The following is a 13,327-nucleotide window of genomic DNA, read 5'->3' as shown; positions in this document are numbered from 1 at the left end:
TGCGAGGCATCATGAGGATTATGCCCAGCAGTGAACACCCCCGAGGGTTCCATGGAAATTATTTTAGAATAATCATCAACATTCTGCAAGAACATATACATTACTGTATGGCTCCATGGTATTTACCAGCTGCTTCCAATCCTTTTGGGAAGTAAGAAGTATACACATTATAACAAAATAAATACTATGGCATTTCCAAGGGAACGCTATAAGGTTCCTCTTTCAATTCGGCAAGGTTATATGATACGTGTATCCTGTATTTCAGCCCTAACATGCCCCCAGATGACTGATAGCTGGATGGACTTATTTCCCAGAGTGTCATGATGGAGCAGTCCCACACGGTCCTTTGAGCACTCCGTCCTTTGCACACGAGCTGGGGCAGCCAGAGACCTTTTCTGTGCAGGTGCAGGGCACAGATGGTCGGGGGGTCTCCCAGAACAGTGGCCTGGAGGGAAGCAGTGCCAGCACTGCGGTCCTTTAGGGGTTGAGTATGGTTGCCGTTTTGTGAGTGTGTCCTGCCGGCAGTGTCGTTTGAAAAAAAGCTGAGAGTCCAATTTTCTAAGATGGCCCCTATTTCAAATATTCCGTTCCATGATCAAACCACACGTTTGGTCTGGGAGTTTGGAAAAGATTGCTGGACATTTTGGTAATGGAATTTCCTTCTTCCCCCCCAACAAACCACCAAATCGCCTTCTCTCCCATCACTGGTAAAAACTTGGCTGCTGTAAAGGAGCGCTTTACACTGAAGCTCAGCAGCTTAAAGGGGCCAACGTGAGCTCCCCCCTGGGAGGCAAGGGGGCGGGGGTGACAATGCTGAAGCCAATGAGATGGAAGCAAAGGGGGCAAAGTCAAGGGGCGGGGGGTTTTGAACTGGCAGAGAAGCAGACATCTGCTTGGATCCAGTGTACCGTCCCGTCTCCAATGGCAGAATACTGGCCACTGACTAGCACCCTGGATGGCTAGGGGAGCCCAAGACCATAGACATGATCTCATTTACAGCACTGAGATGCCCTCTGCCTTCCAGCGTTTGGGAAGCTGGCTTCTACCCTTTCAAAAACATTCTCCTTCACTCTCTGCCTTTCTGCAAAACCTGGGGTTCTCGTTTTACCAAACCCACATCCCCTACTCCCATAGAAAGGAGAGTGCTTTTACCCTTACGGGAGGCACACCGCGTTGGACTCCTGTTCACTACTGCTCCACTACGCCTTCTTCCTCTTCCGAACGTCAGGGCTTTGCCGGAGAATGCCAAAGCTTCCCACAAGTTAAGCTGTGGGCTCTAAGACCTAGTATTTGCTTCACCACCTGCAGTCAGTCCACCGCTGGGCTTTCTGCACTGTCCAGCACCTCAGCACACCAGGAATGACAACCGCCCAGGGGGAGACGCTTCATGTCCCCCAGGGCGTCTTCCCAGCACCAGGGATATTTGCCCCTGGTGGTTGAGTTGAGTTGAGTTGTCTCCGTGGTGCTATGGAGGCCCTGGAACCCCTGCGATTCAGTTACCTGGGCATTTGTACAGCTTCCTGGCTTGAGCTATGTCTCCCTGACTGAGCCGCACACGCTGGCCGATGGTTGGCCTGATGCCATTGTCATCTCGACGGGGGAGGATGGTGTCTAAGAAAACTCCTCTACAGGAAGAAAGGAGAGAGCGAGAAAGGAGAACGAAAAGTCAAGGCTGTCAGGCTGTCCGCGTGGGGATTTAGAGTCTTCATTTCCTTGCCCACAACCCCATGAACATTCCTACCCCCTGGCCTGCTCGCCCCAGGCTGACATGACTCATGACGTTGCCTCCCCTCGTGCTGGCATGTTAGCATTCCATTTCTTCAGCTGCCGGCTCCCTTTCCAATGGGAAAATGACTCTGCCAAGTTTAAAACTATGCCCTGGCCCAGTGGCCCTGAGGGCTTCCTTACTGAAGTGTACCGAGCATCTCCACAAAGGCCCTGACAGGCCCGGGCCCCAGGGCCCCCCACTGCACAGCTGCACGGAGCACCATTCAGAGACACGACTGTGTGAGTGGCGCCCTCTGGAGTTGTGCGACGGGCAGCTCCCAACATGGGTAAGTCTTGGAGAGACTCCAGAGAAAGCTTGGGAACCAGTACAGTGTGAGGTTCTCAGGGGCTGGTCGGCAAGCGCTCGTTGATGAGTTGGTGAATAAAGCAGTTCAGAGTTTGGGGGCCTTGCTGGCAAGGGGGATAATCAGATGGAAAACGGGCTGAATGCAAAGAACAGGAGGTAGTCAAGAGAGCCCTGGCCCAGAGATTTCTGCGTAAGGCCTCACTGCCACCTATAAGGCCTCACTGGCCTCGGACAAGTCCCTTCCCTCCCTGAGCCTCAGTTCACCCCTCTGAACAGTAAGAGATTGGCCTAGATGGTCACGGCAGCCCCTTCTAACTTTAACATCTCATTCTGCTCCAATGGGAGCGAAACCTAAAAGGAGCAAAGCAGACAAATGTCCACCAGGATGCCTGGCTGGGTACTGGCTCTATTCACACCTCCATCTTGTGGGTGTGGTTTTACCCCCTGCCTGATCCTCTCACTCTGCTTCCAGACCCCCAACCTGGGACCTCTACTGGAGGGTAGGGCCTTCCCTTGAAACGACACCTTCTCCAGTTACCACCCTATCCCCTTCTGTCCCTTCTTAACCAAGTTTCTGGAAGGAATTGTCTCCATTCTCTGTCTGGCTGCCTACCTCTCCTTCCCTCCTCAATCCAACTGCAATCTGAGCACGCCAGCAATGGTCCCCAGTCCCCGACCACCTGGCAAGTCAGAGGGACCCTTGCCGATGCTCACCTGCCCTCTCTGCAGCACCGCCCCTTTGCCGGCCCCTCCTCTCCTGGACTCTCTTCCCCCCGGTTCCCAGGCACTGCTCTCTCTGAGCCGTAGGTTAGGATCTCCTTCTTCTGCTTCCCAGGAGTGCTATCCCGATAGGGTTCTGCCTTCTCCCTCTTCTCTCCTCTCTCTTGCTCCACTTGCTTCCCTGGGTCTTAACTGACACATACAGGCTGACAACTAATTTTCTGATTCCAGCTCTAGAACCATCTGCTAAGACAGAAGTCTGGTGACCCCCTCCACTGCACTGTCCTATGGAGCTCTTATATCCAACTCATTCAAAACCTAATGCATTCCGTTCTCCTGCTCCTTCCATGAACCTGTCTCCTGAGACTGAATCTGAAGGTGCCCTTGGCTCTGTCTTCTTCCTCCCACTCCTTTGTCAAAACTGGGAACCAGGGCCTGTCCATGGCACCCTCTATACATCCCTTGAATCTATGCTTTCCTCCTCATTCCAGACCACTGGTTTAGCAATCAGCATCTCCTTCCTGAACTCTCTTTCCAGTCGCTTCTCAACTGGCCTCCCCCTGTAGACTCTGCCACCTCTGCTCTACCCTCCACAAGGCTGCAACGTGATCATCCTGAAATGTAAGGATAGGCATGTGCCCACTCTGCTTACGGGCCTTCGCCGACTTCCGATCAGCACCCGGATCTCCAGGCCTGTGACTCTCTAGCTTCTGCCTTTCTCTGCTGACACCTCCACCTCACTCGTTATCATAAGCAAGCTAGTACTCCTGCTGGCCCCCAAAATGCCCTTAAACAAGCTGTCCTCTGCCATGGCTGCCCATCCCCCATCTTCTTGACCACTACCAAACTCCTGTTCATTCTCCAAAACCCCATCAGATGGCTTTCCCTCTTAAAAGTCTTCCCAAGCCCTTTCTATCCCTCCCATCCTGAGTGAACCACGCCTTCCTCTGGGCCTTATTCGCCTAATACGATATGATTCTTCTTATCATACTGTATTGTCTTTTTTGCGGTGATAATTGTCTTTTCTGCTAAACAGTAAGTTTCTTCAGCAGAGAGACTGGGTCCTTCGTCTCTATACCCTCAGGGACCAAAGCATAGCCAACTCAAAAAATGCTTCTTGAATTAAGTTATGCAGCCAAGATAGGACACTGGCATCAAAAGATTTTGCAAAATAATTATTTATACTCAAAAGGAAATGCAAATATGCTTGTCACCTAGTTATTAGCTGCTCTTTCCTTTTTCTTCTCTTTCTCTCTCAAACACTTCCTTTTCCCTAAATTCTGCACTACCTTGGAAAATATATATTATCCCTTTTTGTCTGTGTATATACTTTTCCCCTAAATCAGATTTCAAGCTTGTTTTCTTTCCTATATTAGCACACCAGAGCCTAGATTGCCTGCCGATGTCCTTTTCAGCACTGCTCTCCCCAACATGTAACCACCTGGCTTGTCTCTCTCTAATTCCCATCGCCTCATCTCTGGGTCCTTTGGAGAAACTTTTGTGGAATCTTTGGTCTCCCTCAGTGACCTCACCGAGTTTGAAACCACAAGTGATAACTCTATATCAAATTCTAAATTCAATCACATATGAATCTTAAAAATGGGTACTTCTGCCCTAACATAAAATGTGTTCACTCGTAATCGTGTTCTCGATTCTCCTGGAGAAAGACATTTTGCTGCCTGAAATGCGAGGCTCAGTACCATCTCTTGGTAACACAGGCTAAATGACCATGTGGAAGCCCACACAGTGTAGGCAACTCAGGCAGCAGCCTGCTGTGTGGAGAGTGCGTGCTCACACCCTCTGTGCGTTCACAGGACCTTCCTATGTGCCAGGCCCTGCCTGGACCCTTTAAACGCACCATCTCATTTAATCCTCATAAACACCCTAGGAAGCAGGTGCCGTTGTCATTAGGGGTCCTCTCTACAGGTGAGAAAACGAAGCCTGCGGAGCCTAAGGGACTCACCCGAGTACAAAGCTAGTGATGAGGAGCCAGCCCTGAACTGAACGCAGGCCTGGAACCTGCCTCCTAGCATCTACCTCCCTCCAGCCAGTGTTTCCCACCACCCAAGAAACAGGTCTTAATGTCTGTTTGGTACATGGTAGAGTTAGGAAGCTTGGAAACTTCTAAAACCAAAGCAAGGAACCACCTGGGCTCACACTCGGACCCCTCTGCGAGCTGAGACTCCCTCCCCTGCACGCCCCTGAGCTGCCAGCACAGCGGTGGGCTGTGGAAGATGTTTACTACAAGAGACATCCCTATATAAACCGCTGCAGTTACACCCCCCTTTTTATGTAGGACACTCTTAGCATTGACATTCTGCTAAACTAAGAAAGGGTTTGGCAGATGCCCTTAGGGAATAAAACTGTCAGCTCCGAGTTCTCCAAACAAAGAAGCCCCTGTACCAGAGAACTGTCTCCTCATCTCCTGGACCCTTGCCCAACAAAACCTCCAAAGACATCACTCCCCACAGGCCGGGTCCAACCACGGGGAGGAGGGAGGGACTGCAATAAACTAGAGGGAATAAAGTTGGAAGGACAATCGTAAAGACACACGAAGATTGGGTTTCCCATCAGCAGGAATAGCATTTGCCTCTGAGATGAGCAAATGTTCTATAGGCCATTTTCTGCTCTTTTACAGAATCTCTTTTACAGAGACAATGTGCAGGCTAGCTCCAGGGGATATGTGACCAAGACTAATGACATGGAACTAGGGAGAGGGAAAAATCTTACAAAAAGTACCCAGTTAAAGACTCCATTGATAAATGCCCCCAATGGACAAAGTAGTTTTCTGAAAATCCATGCAGAAAATTGGCATAGGGGACAATGCTACAAAATAGATTTGCCAAAACCATTCTCAACTCTGAGGCAGGGGTGTGAAGGTAGCTGCGGTGGATTGTTAAAATAACAAGTCATGCCTCCATGCCTCCTAACATCCGTATCCCTCTGCAACACAAAGTTGCAACTCCTCCCATTACGAGGTAGAATCTCTTTCTTCATCACTTGAATCTGGGCTGGTCCTGTGCCTTGCTCTGGCCAACAGAATGTGACAGAGGTGATGTCATGCACATTTTAAAGCCTGGGTCTTCAGAGTCTTAATGAGTATTGCTGTGGGAGCAATCCCAGGCAAGACCAGAGAAGAATGAATCAGAATGACCCACAATGTCATAAAAAAATAAGTTTTTATGAACTGGTAAGTTTGGGGGTAGATTGTTGTACAACAATAGATAACATCATGTTAGCAGAAGGGGACCTCTGCCGCCCTTGGACACCTTCAGGGAAGCTGCTCCTCTCCCAACTAGCCACCCATCACACCCATGTGCTGCTTCCTTGCCAATCTCCCTTCTAGGAGGACTTTTGATGGGGAACTGTTATTTCATAGGTTTGGTCCATGGGTTTCCACTGGTCTGTGCTGATCAAATGCTTCACGCTGACAATGGTGTTAAAACGGTTATCTCCTGAGGGGCAAAAGGGATGGCATTACGGGTTAGAAATCAGAAAAAAAAAAAAAAAAAAAAGAATTTTTTTTCTTGAAAGACAAGAAAAGAAATGTTGGTGCCAGAAGATAGTCTGTCTGCACTCTTGCCTCGGCCTCTGGCTTCAGAGCTTTGCACAGTTACTGGCACATTGCAGGCATGGAGAAGGCAATGCAGTTTCTACATCCCATTAGCAGTAATTTATCCAAAATTTCCTACATAATAGAAACTTGTAGATTCTTCTTAATGAAGTGACCACTGTAACTGCATGTGGAAAGAACTGCAATGAGACGATGGACATTTCTCCCCTCACCTAGTCCCCAGCACTGCAGATCTCCTGTCTCCTTCGACTCATTCATTAATTTATTCATTTGACAAATATTTATTGAACAGCTACTCTGTGCCAGGCGCTGTGTTGGGTGCTGGGGATTAGAAGAGAATGCGATAGTCTCTGTCCTCAAAGATCTCAGTCCAGTGAGGGAGAGGAGAATGCAACAGATAAATATTAATAAATAAGTTTATAAGAATAATTGATAGATAAGGTATAAAGCAATATGAAGAGTTTGGACAGCTATAAAAACAAGACCCAAGGTACAAGCTTCTCACCTGGACCAACTTGACCTTGATTCTCTGAAAAAAATCAATACTTTGGCTCTACTTAGCCGCCTGCAACCCCTGGGGCTGATGCGATGCGAGCTGGCTATTCCCTAAACCACTTCCCCAACCTGAATCAGTCCCACCTCCACACCCAAGCATCCCACCTCTGACATCTGCAGAGGGGCCATTTATCCTGACTCTCACACCCCCAGGGTAGGTCCCTCAAAGTCTCAGTTTCCCAGCGTGGAAGGGGAAGCCTCGGATTTCCAATATGGCAATGAGTGTGATCATATCCGCCAACCCCTCACCCATTCTGGTTAAGAAATTACAACCTGAAATGTTCGAGCTGGAAGGGGCTCAGGGAACATCTGGTGCAACTCTCTCATGAGGGAACTGAGGCCCAGGGAGGTGGCGATTTGACCCTACCCACAGCTGCCCCTAATTATTGTCTGGACCTCCTTCAACAGCAAGGTACATGGGAGAACGAGGGCTAGAATCCAGCCTTTGACTCTCAGTTCAGTGGTCTCGTCACCACATCACATTGCCTTCTGTGTCTTCTGATAAAAAGCTAGGAGAAGAGTAAAGAAAACAGGGTAGGTCACTCCCATGCCAGTTGTTCAAAGATGCTGACTTTGGCCAAACTCCTCCCATTAGAGTTCTGGAGAGCCCCTGCCTGGGTGCAGGATGGCCATCCTAACTAACTCAGCTGTGTGGCCAGAGCACAGTGCCCCCGTGGCACGTGGGATGCTGAGGGTGGGAGGATGTCTCCCACGGTTCGACGACCTCATCAACAGGATGCTTTCAGCAGCCGTACCCAAGAGCCAAGCAGCCTGGGTAAACAGTTTTCCTTCCACTCCCAAGAGCACTATGTCTCCTGACCTAACGGTTTCCTTTGATCTTTATGGACACTGAGACTCATGAAATGGATTGTTTCCCTCTTTGCTATGACTTGCTAGGAAGCACAGGGCAGGGTTGTCTGCCAACCCCAACAAAGGGTACATGACTTTACGGCATATATTCTGAATACCAAATTGATGCCAAGTTTCCACTTGGCCATCTACCCTTATATTTCCCTCCCCCTACCCCCAAGTTTTCTCACCTAGTTTTTTTTCTTGTATATATTGGGAATCACCTCAAATCTTTTTTAATGATTAAATAAATAAAGAGCAAACACGCTGGTTTTAAGAAGAGACTGAGGGAAAAATGCCAAGAGAGAATACTCGCACTGTGTCTCCTTTAAGTCAAGAGTGGAAAGACCTACAAAACTGGGACTGGCGGGGGAAAACTTCTATATACAAAACACTTACATGATCCAGAAGCAAGGGCAATACAGAAAATACTTAACACTGGGTCCAGCACAGCACGAACTCATCAGAAGAGATCCTGCTGATGCCAGGTGTAAATAACTGGTGTGACCACGCTTGAGGAAAACAGCTACCGTCATGCGTGGCCAGCAGGCAGGAGACCTGGAGTTTTGTTCTCCCACCAGCTGGCCAGAGCCTCATCTTCTTCTAAAATGAACCCATGATTTACCACCCTCCCAGCTCTGACACAGTCTAGGTTCCAATAAACCACACTGCTTCTACGAGAACTGGTTAGCATCACCATGCTTACATCAAGGACGTAGTTTAGAAGATACCCCCCCACACACACTGGAAATTTTACACAGACCCTCTAAGTTATTATCCCAGCTAACCTCTTGATAATTTCCCTTTTCCAGTTTGCTGCTTGTGACATGAGGGCGTGATGAAACACCAGCTTCACAATGGGATTCCATCTTATTAGCGGGAACCTGATTAGATTATATTTCACTGCAGCCCAGAGGCCACTGTATTTCAAGGACAGACACACCAACTGTGCTAGGAACATGCAGAGACCCGCTCTCCGCAGACCTCCAGGAATCCGACCCAAGCCTGCGGCAGGCACAGTACAACACAGACGAGGCATAACCATAGATTCCAACCTTGAGAAGGTGTTCCGGGCGTAGTGCATGATGCTGTCAAAGTCGTACATCTCTCCCAGAGAGCTCACTTCCCCAGCTTCCATTTTTAAGAAATTATACTCCTGACCTGTGACACAACACTCTGTTAAGGCCTTTGAAAACCAAGGCAGCATCGGAAAGGAGGCACAGGAGGGAGAAGGAGGGCCCATAGCAACTTCCGAGAGCTCTGCTACCCCAATCAGACAAATGACAGGTTTGGTGGTGGTTCTTGTTGTTTTAACAGATTGGCAATTTGAAACAGAACAGCACCATGTGGTCGCACCCCACCACACGACACCCCTCCCCCAATGCCACTCAAAACTCCTAAGCGCAGTTAGTAGACAGGTTAATTATCAGTCTGATTGCTCAAAAAAAAAAAATTGTTTTTAAATCTCTAATCTTGCTATTGACGGAACAAAAGAAAACAAATCCAAGAGTTTAACTTCAATCCCACATTCACAATTCAGGCTCTCGAAAGCATTTTTAAGGCAACTATATTATTCAACCAGCTACTTTCATGTTCAATATGAATTTATGTATAAAACTGTTTCACAGGAGGAGGTATCTTTAAGAAATCTAGACACTATCTGCCTTGGGATGGGCAGCAATACTGTTTTTACGTGTACTGTATCGTAATTATATTTCAGTTTCAAAAATATGTTGCCTACATCAGCAAAAATGAGTCTTAGAAAAGCAACCGGATAACTCTTTTTCTGGCCTATCAGCTTTGATGCTGCAACAGTGTCCTGGTAGATTCTGTTCCTGTTAGGAAATGGAATTGGATTTCATTGTCCTTTACAACGTGGAAAGTTATTTCACTCCTGCTCTCTCCTACAAGCTCTGGCAGATGACCTCCCAGGAAGGGCCACTGATGGACAGTGCTGGTGACAAAGGCCTCCATACTTATAAACGAGTGTTGTCTGCTCCCTGCCACCCCTCTCTTTACTCCTTCCTGACCCCATGGATGCCACCTGCCTGACCGGTGTCTTCTAGGCTCCATACAGACTCCTTACCTGGCTGGATGTTCTCCCTGATGATGGTGACGTGCTGGTCTCTGTCTGGCCGGGTGTGTTCATGCCAGAACCCGACCACGTGGCCCAGCTCGTGTGTCACAATCCCAAACTTGTCACAGTTTTTCCCAATGGATATGGCCTGCGGGCCTCCACCTCGGCGCCCAACATAGGAACAACAGCTGGACAGTTGCAGAAATACCCAGGTCAGCAGATCAGGGAATAACAAGAGTCTAACACCCCTCCCTTTGTGTGTGTGTGTGTGTGTGTGTGTGTGTGTGTGTGTGTGTGTGTGTGTGTGTGTGTCTAAAAGAAACGCAGACTTGAGAGCTGAAAATGATCTCATTGTCTAACTTCCCTCTCAACGCAGAAATTCCCTCCCAAAATGGTTCTTGACCTTTATGGTAGTCATGGATCCCCTCGAGAATCTGAAGAAAGATATGGCCTCTTTTCCAGGAAAAAAGCACCTAACTTCCCCCACCCCCGAATCTCCGCGGGACCATCTCTGATGACAAGGAGGAGACAATGGTTTCTGTAAAGCATGAGTCTTGATACTATTACCAGAGGATCCTTAGAGATGACTCCCCTTCTGGGCACAGTTATTTTTTAAAATATATATTTATTATTCCTAATATAGAAAAGTATAAAAAATAAATTAAAAAGGCCCATAATCTCACCACTCAAATAACTTCTATCAAACGTTTAAAAAATACATGCCCATTACAAAAGATTTAAGTATTAAGGCTCCAAAGATAACCACTGTTAAGTTTCTTGAATGCCATTCCAAAATATGTAATACATCTATGTACATATATTCTTTTAATTACAAAATACACCATGTACATTGTCCTTCATCTCGCCTTTTCTCCTCCTTAATTTATAGATCTTATAACAGCACATGTAGACTTATCTAATTTTTTTTCAAAGCAACATAGTATTAACATTTATTTAATCAGTTTCCTATTAATGTACACTTAGGCTGACTCCAGTTTTTGCTATTTAAACAAAGCCTCAGGGGAGAGGGAGACAAAACAAACAAAGAAACCATTAGGGTCTTTCTTGTTTGTGGTAGGGTAAATTCCTAGCAGTGGAATTAATGGAAAAAAGAGTATGTGCGTTTGATATTTTGATAGATACTATCAAACTGCAATCCCAAAATGTTGTGTCTCTTTATATGCCCACTAATATTATATTAAAAGGCCCTGTTTCCCCACAACTGGGCCAGCACTGTTTTTGCCAAACTCTCTTTGTCAATTTGATAGGTGAAAAGTGGTATTTCACTGTACTGAGGTTGGATAGTTTTTCATGTTTTATGTGACATTTATATTTTTTTCTTGTGAACTGTGAGATCACATCTTCCCCCAGTTTGGGGGGATGTTCATCTTTTTATTACTGATTTGTAAGAACGCTTGGTACATTATGGGATCAAGTCTTTGACTATCAGACGTGTTACAAATATTTTTCTTGCTTTGTTATTTCTTATTTGACCTTGTTTTTTGTGTTGTTTTGTCATATAAAATTTTAAAATTTTAATGTAATGTCTTTATTTTCTTATGTTCTGTTTAGAAAGGCCATCTGCATTCCAAGATTATAAGTAAAATCCACTCTTGCTTCCTTCTAATACTTTTCAAGTTTTTGGTTTTTTCTTTTCAAAAGGTTTATATCTTTGATCCAGCTAGAATAATTTTTGGTATAAGAAGTGAAGTAGGGCTTCCCTGGTGGCACAGTGGTTAAGAGTCTGCCTGCCAATGCAGGGGACACGGGTTCGAGCCTTGGTCCAGGAAGATCCCACATGCCGTGGAGCAACTAAGCCTGTGTGCCACAACTACTGAGCCTGCGCTCTAGAGACCTCGAGCCACAACTACTGAGCCTGCGTGCCACAACTACTGAAGCCTGCACACCTAGAGCCCATGCTCCACAACAAGAGAAGCCACTGCAATGAGAAGCCTGTGCATCACAATGAAGAGTAGTCCCCGCTTGCCGCAACTAGAGAAAGACCACGTGCAGCAATGAAGACCCAACACAGCCAAAAATAAATAAATTTTAAAATAAATAAATTTTTTTAAAAAAGAAGTGAGGTAGGATTCCAGCTTTCTTTTTTTTCACAATGAGCTATTTAATTATCCCAATGTTCAAATATCCCAATTGACTAATCCATCTTTCTCTCACTCATTTAAAATGCTACCTAAATTTGTGTATAAACATATTCATTTTAAACTCTTTTGTCCCATATTATCTATTTTTTTATTGAGTTCCAAATGGTTTTAATTGTTATTATCTTCATTTGCATTTTAATATCCTTTATGTTGGGATAGAACACCAAACACTCCCCTATCTCTGTCCCTGTCACTATTGTTTGGTTTTTCTCTCTCTCTCTCTCTCTGTTATTTCTACATGAAAAATTCTAATACCATTTGTTCAAGTTCTTAAAATACATGTATACACATATCCACATATACATATAAATCAGAATGGCATGAATTTATAGGTTATTTTAGGAAGTCCTGACATCTTTACTATGTTGGGCATTTCCATATCAGGAAATGGTATGCGTTTTCATTTTTTCTTCTTTTTTAAGTTTCTTTAGAGTTTGGGCATTTTCTTTCTATAGGTCTGGCATATGTTTGCATTTTTGTTAAGTTTATTCTTAGATGTATTATCTACTATGTTTCTGTTAAAGTTGTGATTTTCTCCATTATGAAAGTAATTAAATTATTCCATTAAAGGAAAAGTAATTAATTTTCTGTTTATTAATTTTGTAATCAGTCACTTTAATAGTCTCCTTTTGTTTCTGATAGTTCTTCAATTGATTTTCTGAGTATTTTAGGCACACATTACATTAATGTCAAACAATATAAACACTGGCTTGTTCCTGCCAATATTCATTGTGTTTATCTCTTTCTCTTGTCAAATTACATTAGCTATTATTTCCAGAAAAAAATGTTAAATAATTGTGGTAATCATGAACATCTTTGACTTGTTCCTGACTCTAACAGAAATGTTTCTAGAATTATCTCTGATAAACATGAAATGTGCTTTGGGGATATATATATATATATATATATATATATATATATATATATATATATATATATTTGTGTGTGTGTGTGTGTGTGTGTGTGTATGTGTGTAAGTCAAGGATCTATCCTTGACATCTCTTCTTGTACTACCTTGACTACTTTTTTAAAACAAGAAAGGCATGTCAAAATGTGCAGATGCCTTTTTAGCATCTACTGAGACATGAATACCTTATCTCCTTTGATCTATCAATATGTTGAATCATGCAAACAGATTTCCTAATGTTGAACTAGTCTAGTATTCCTTAGATAAACCTTCTTGGCAGCCTACTCTTCTATTCTTTTACTGCTGTGTTCTATGTGCCAACATTTTAGTTAGGATTTTTCATGGCTGTTCATAAGTTAGATGAGTCTATAATTTTCTTTCTTGGTGCCATCTTTTTCATTAGGGGGTA

General features: G+C 45.1%; 1 protein-coding gene across 1 annotated transcript in view; it reads right to left on the bottom strand.

The window, feature by feature from the left end:
• TLL2 (tolloid like 2) overlaps nt 1-13,327 on the bottom strand; it is a 137,119-nt gene that overhangs the window by 36,617 nt on the left and 87,175 nt on the right. Inside the window, exons 6-8 of the mRNA XM_059054488.2 lie at nt 9,859-10,037; nt 8,828-8,933; nt 1,501-1,625 (exon numbers count right to left, since the gene is read on the bottom strand). Coding sequence (XP_058910471.1) covers nt 1,501-1,625; nt 8,828-8,933; nt 9,859-10,037 — 410 coding nt within the window. The remainder of the gene's footprint in view (nt 1-1,500; nt 1,626-8,827; nt 8,934-9,858; nt 10,038-13,327) is intronic.

Source organism: Kogia breviceps, chromosome 2 (assembly GCF_026419965.1).
Source record: "Kogia breviceps isolate mKogBre1 chromosome 2, mKogBre1 haplotype 1, whole genome shotgun sequence".
NCBI classification, from domain to species: domain Eukaryota; kingdom Metazoa; phylum Chordata; class Mammalia; order Artiodactyla; family Physeteridae; genus Kogia; species Kogia breviceps.
Note: the sequence above shows the minus strand (reverse complement) of the source record. Positions and strands in the feature narration are given on the sequence as shown.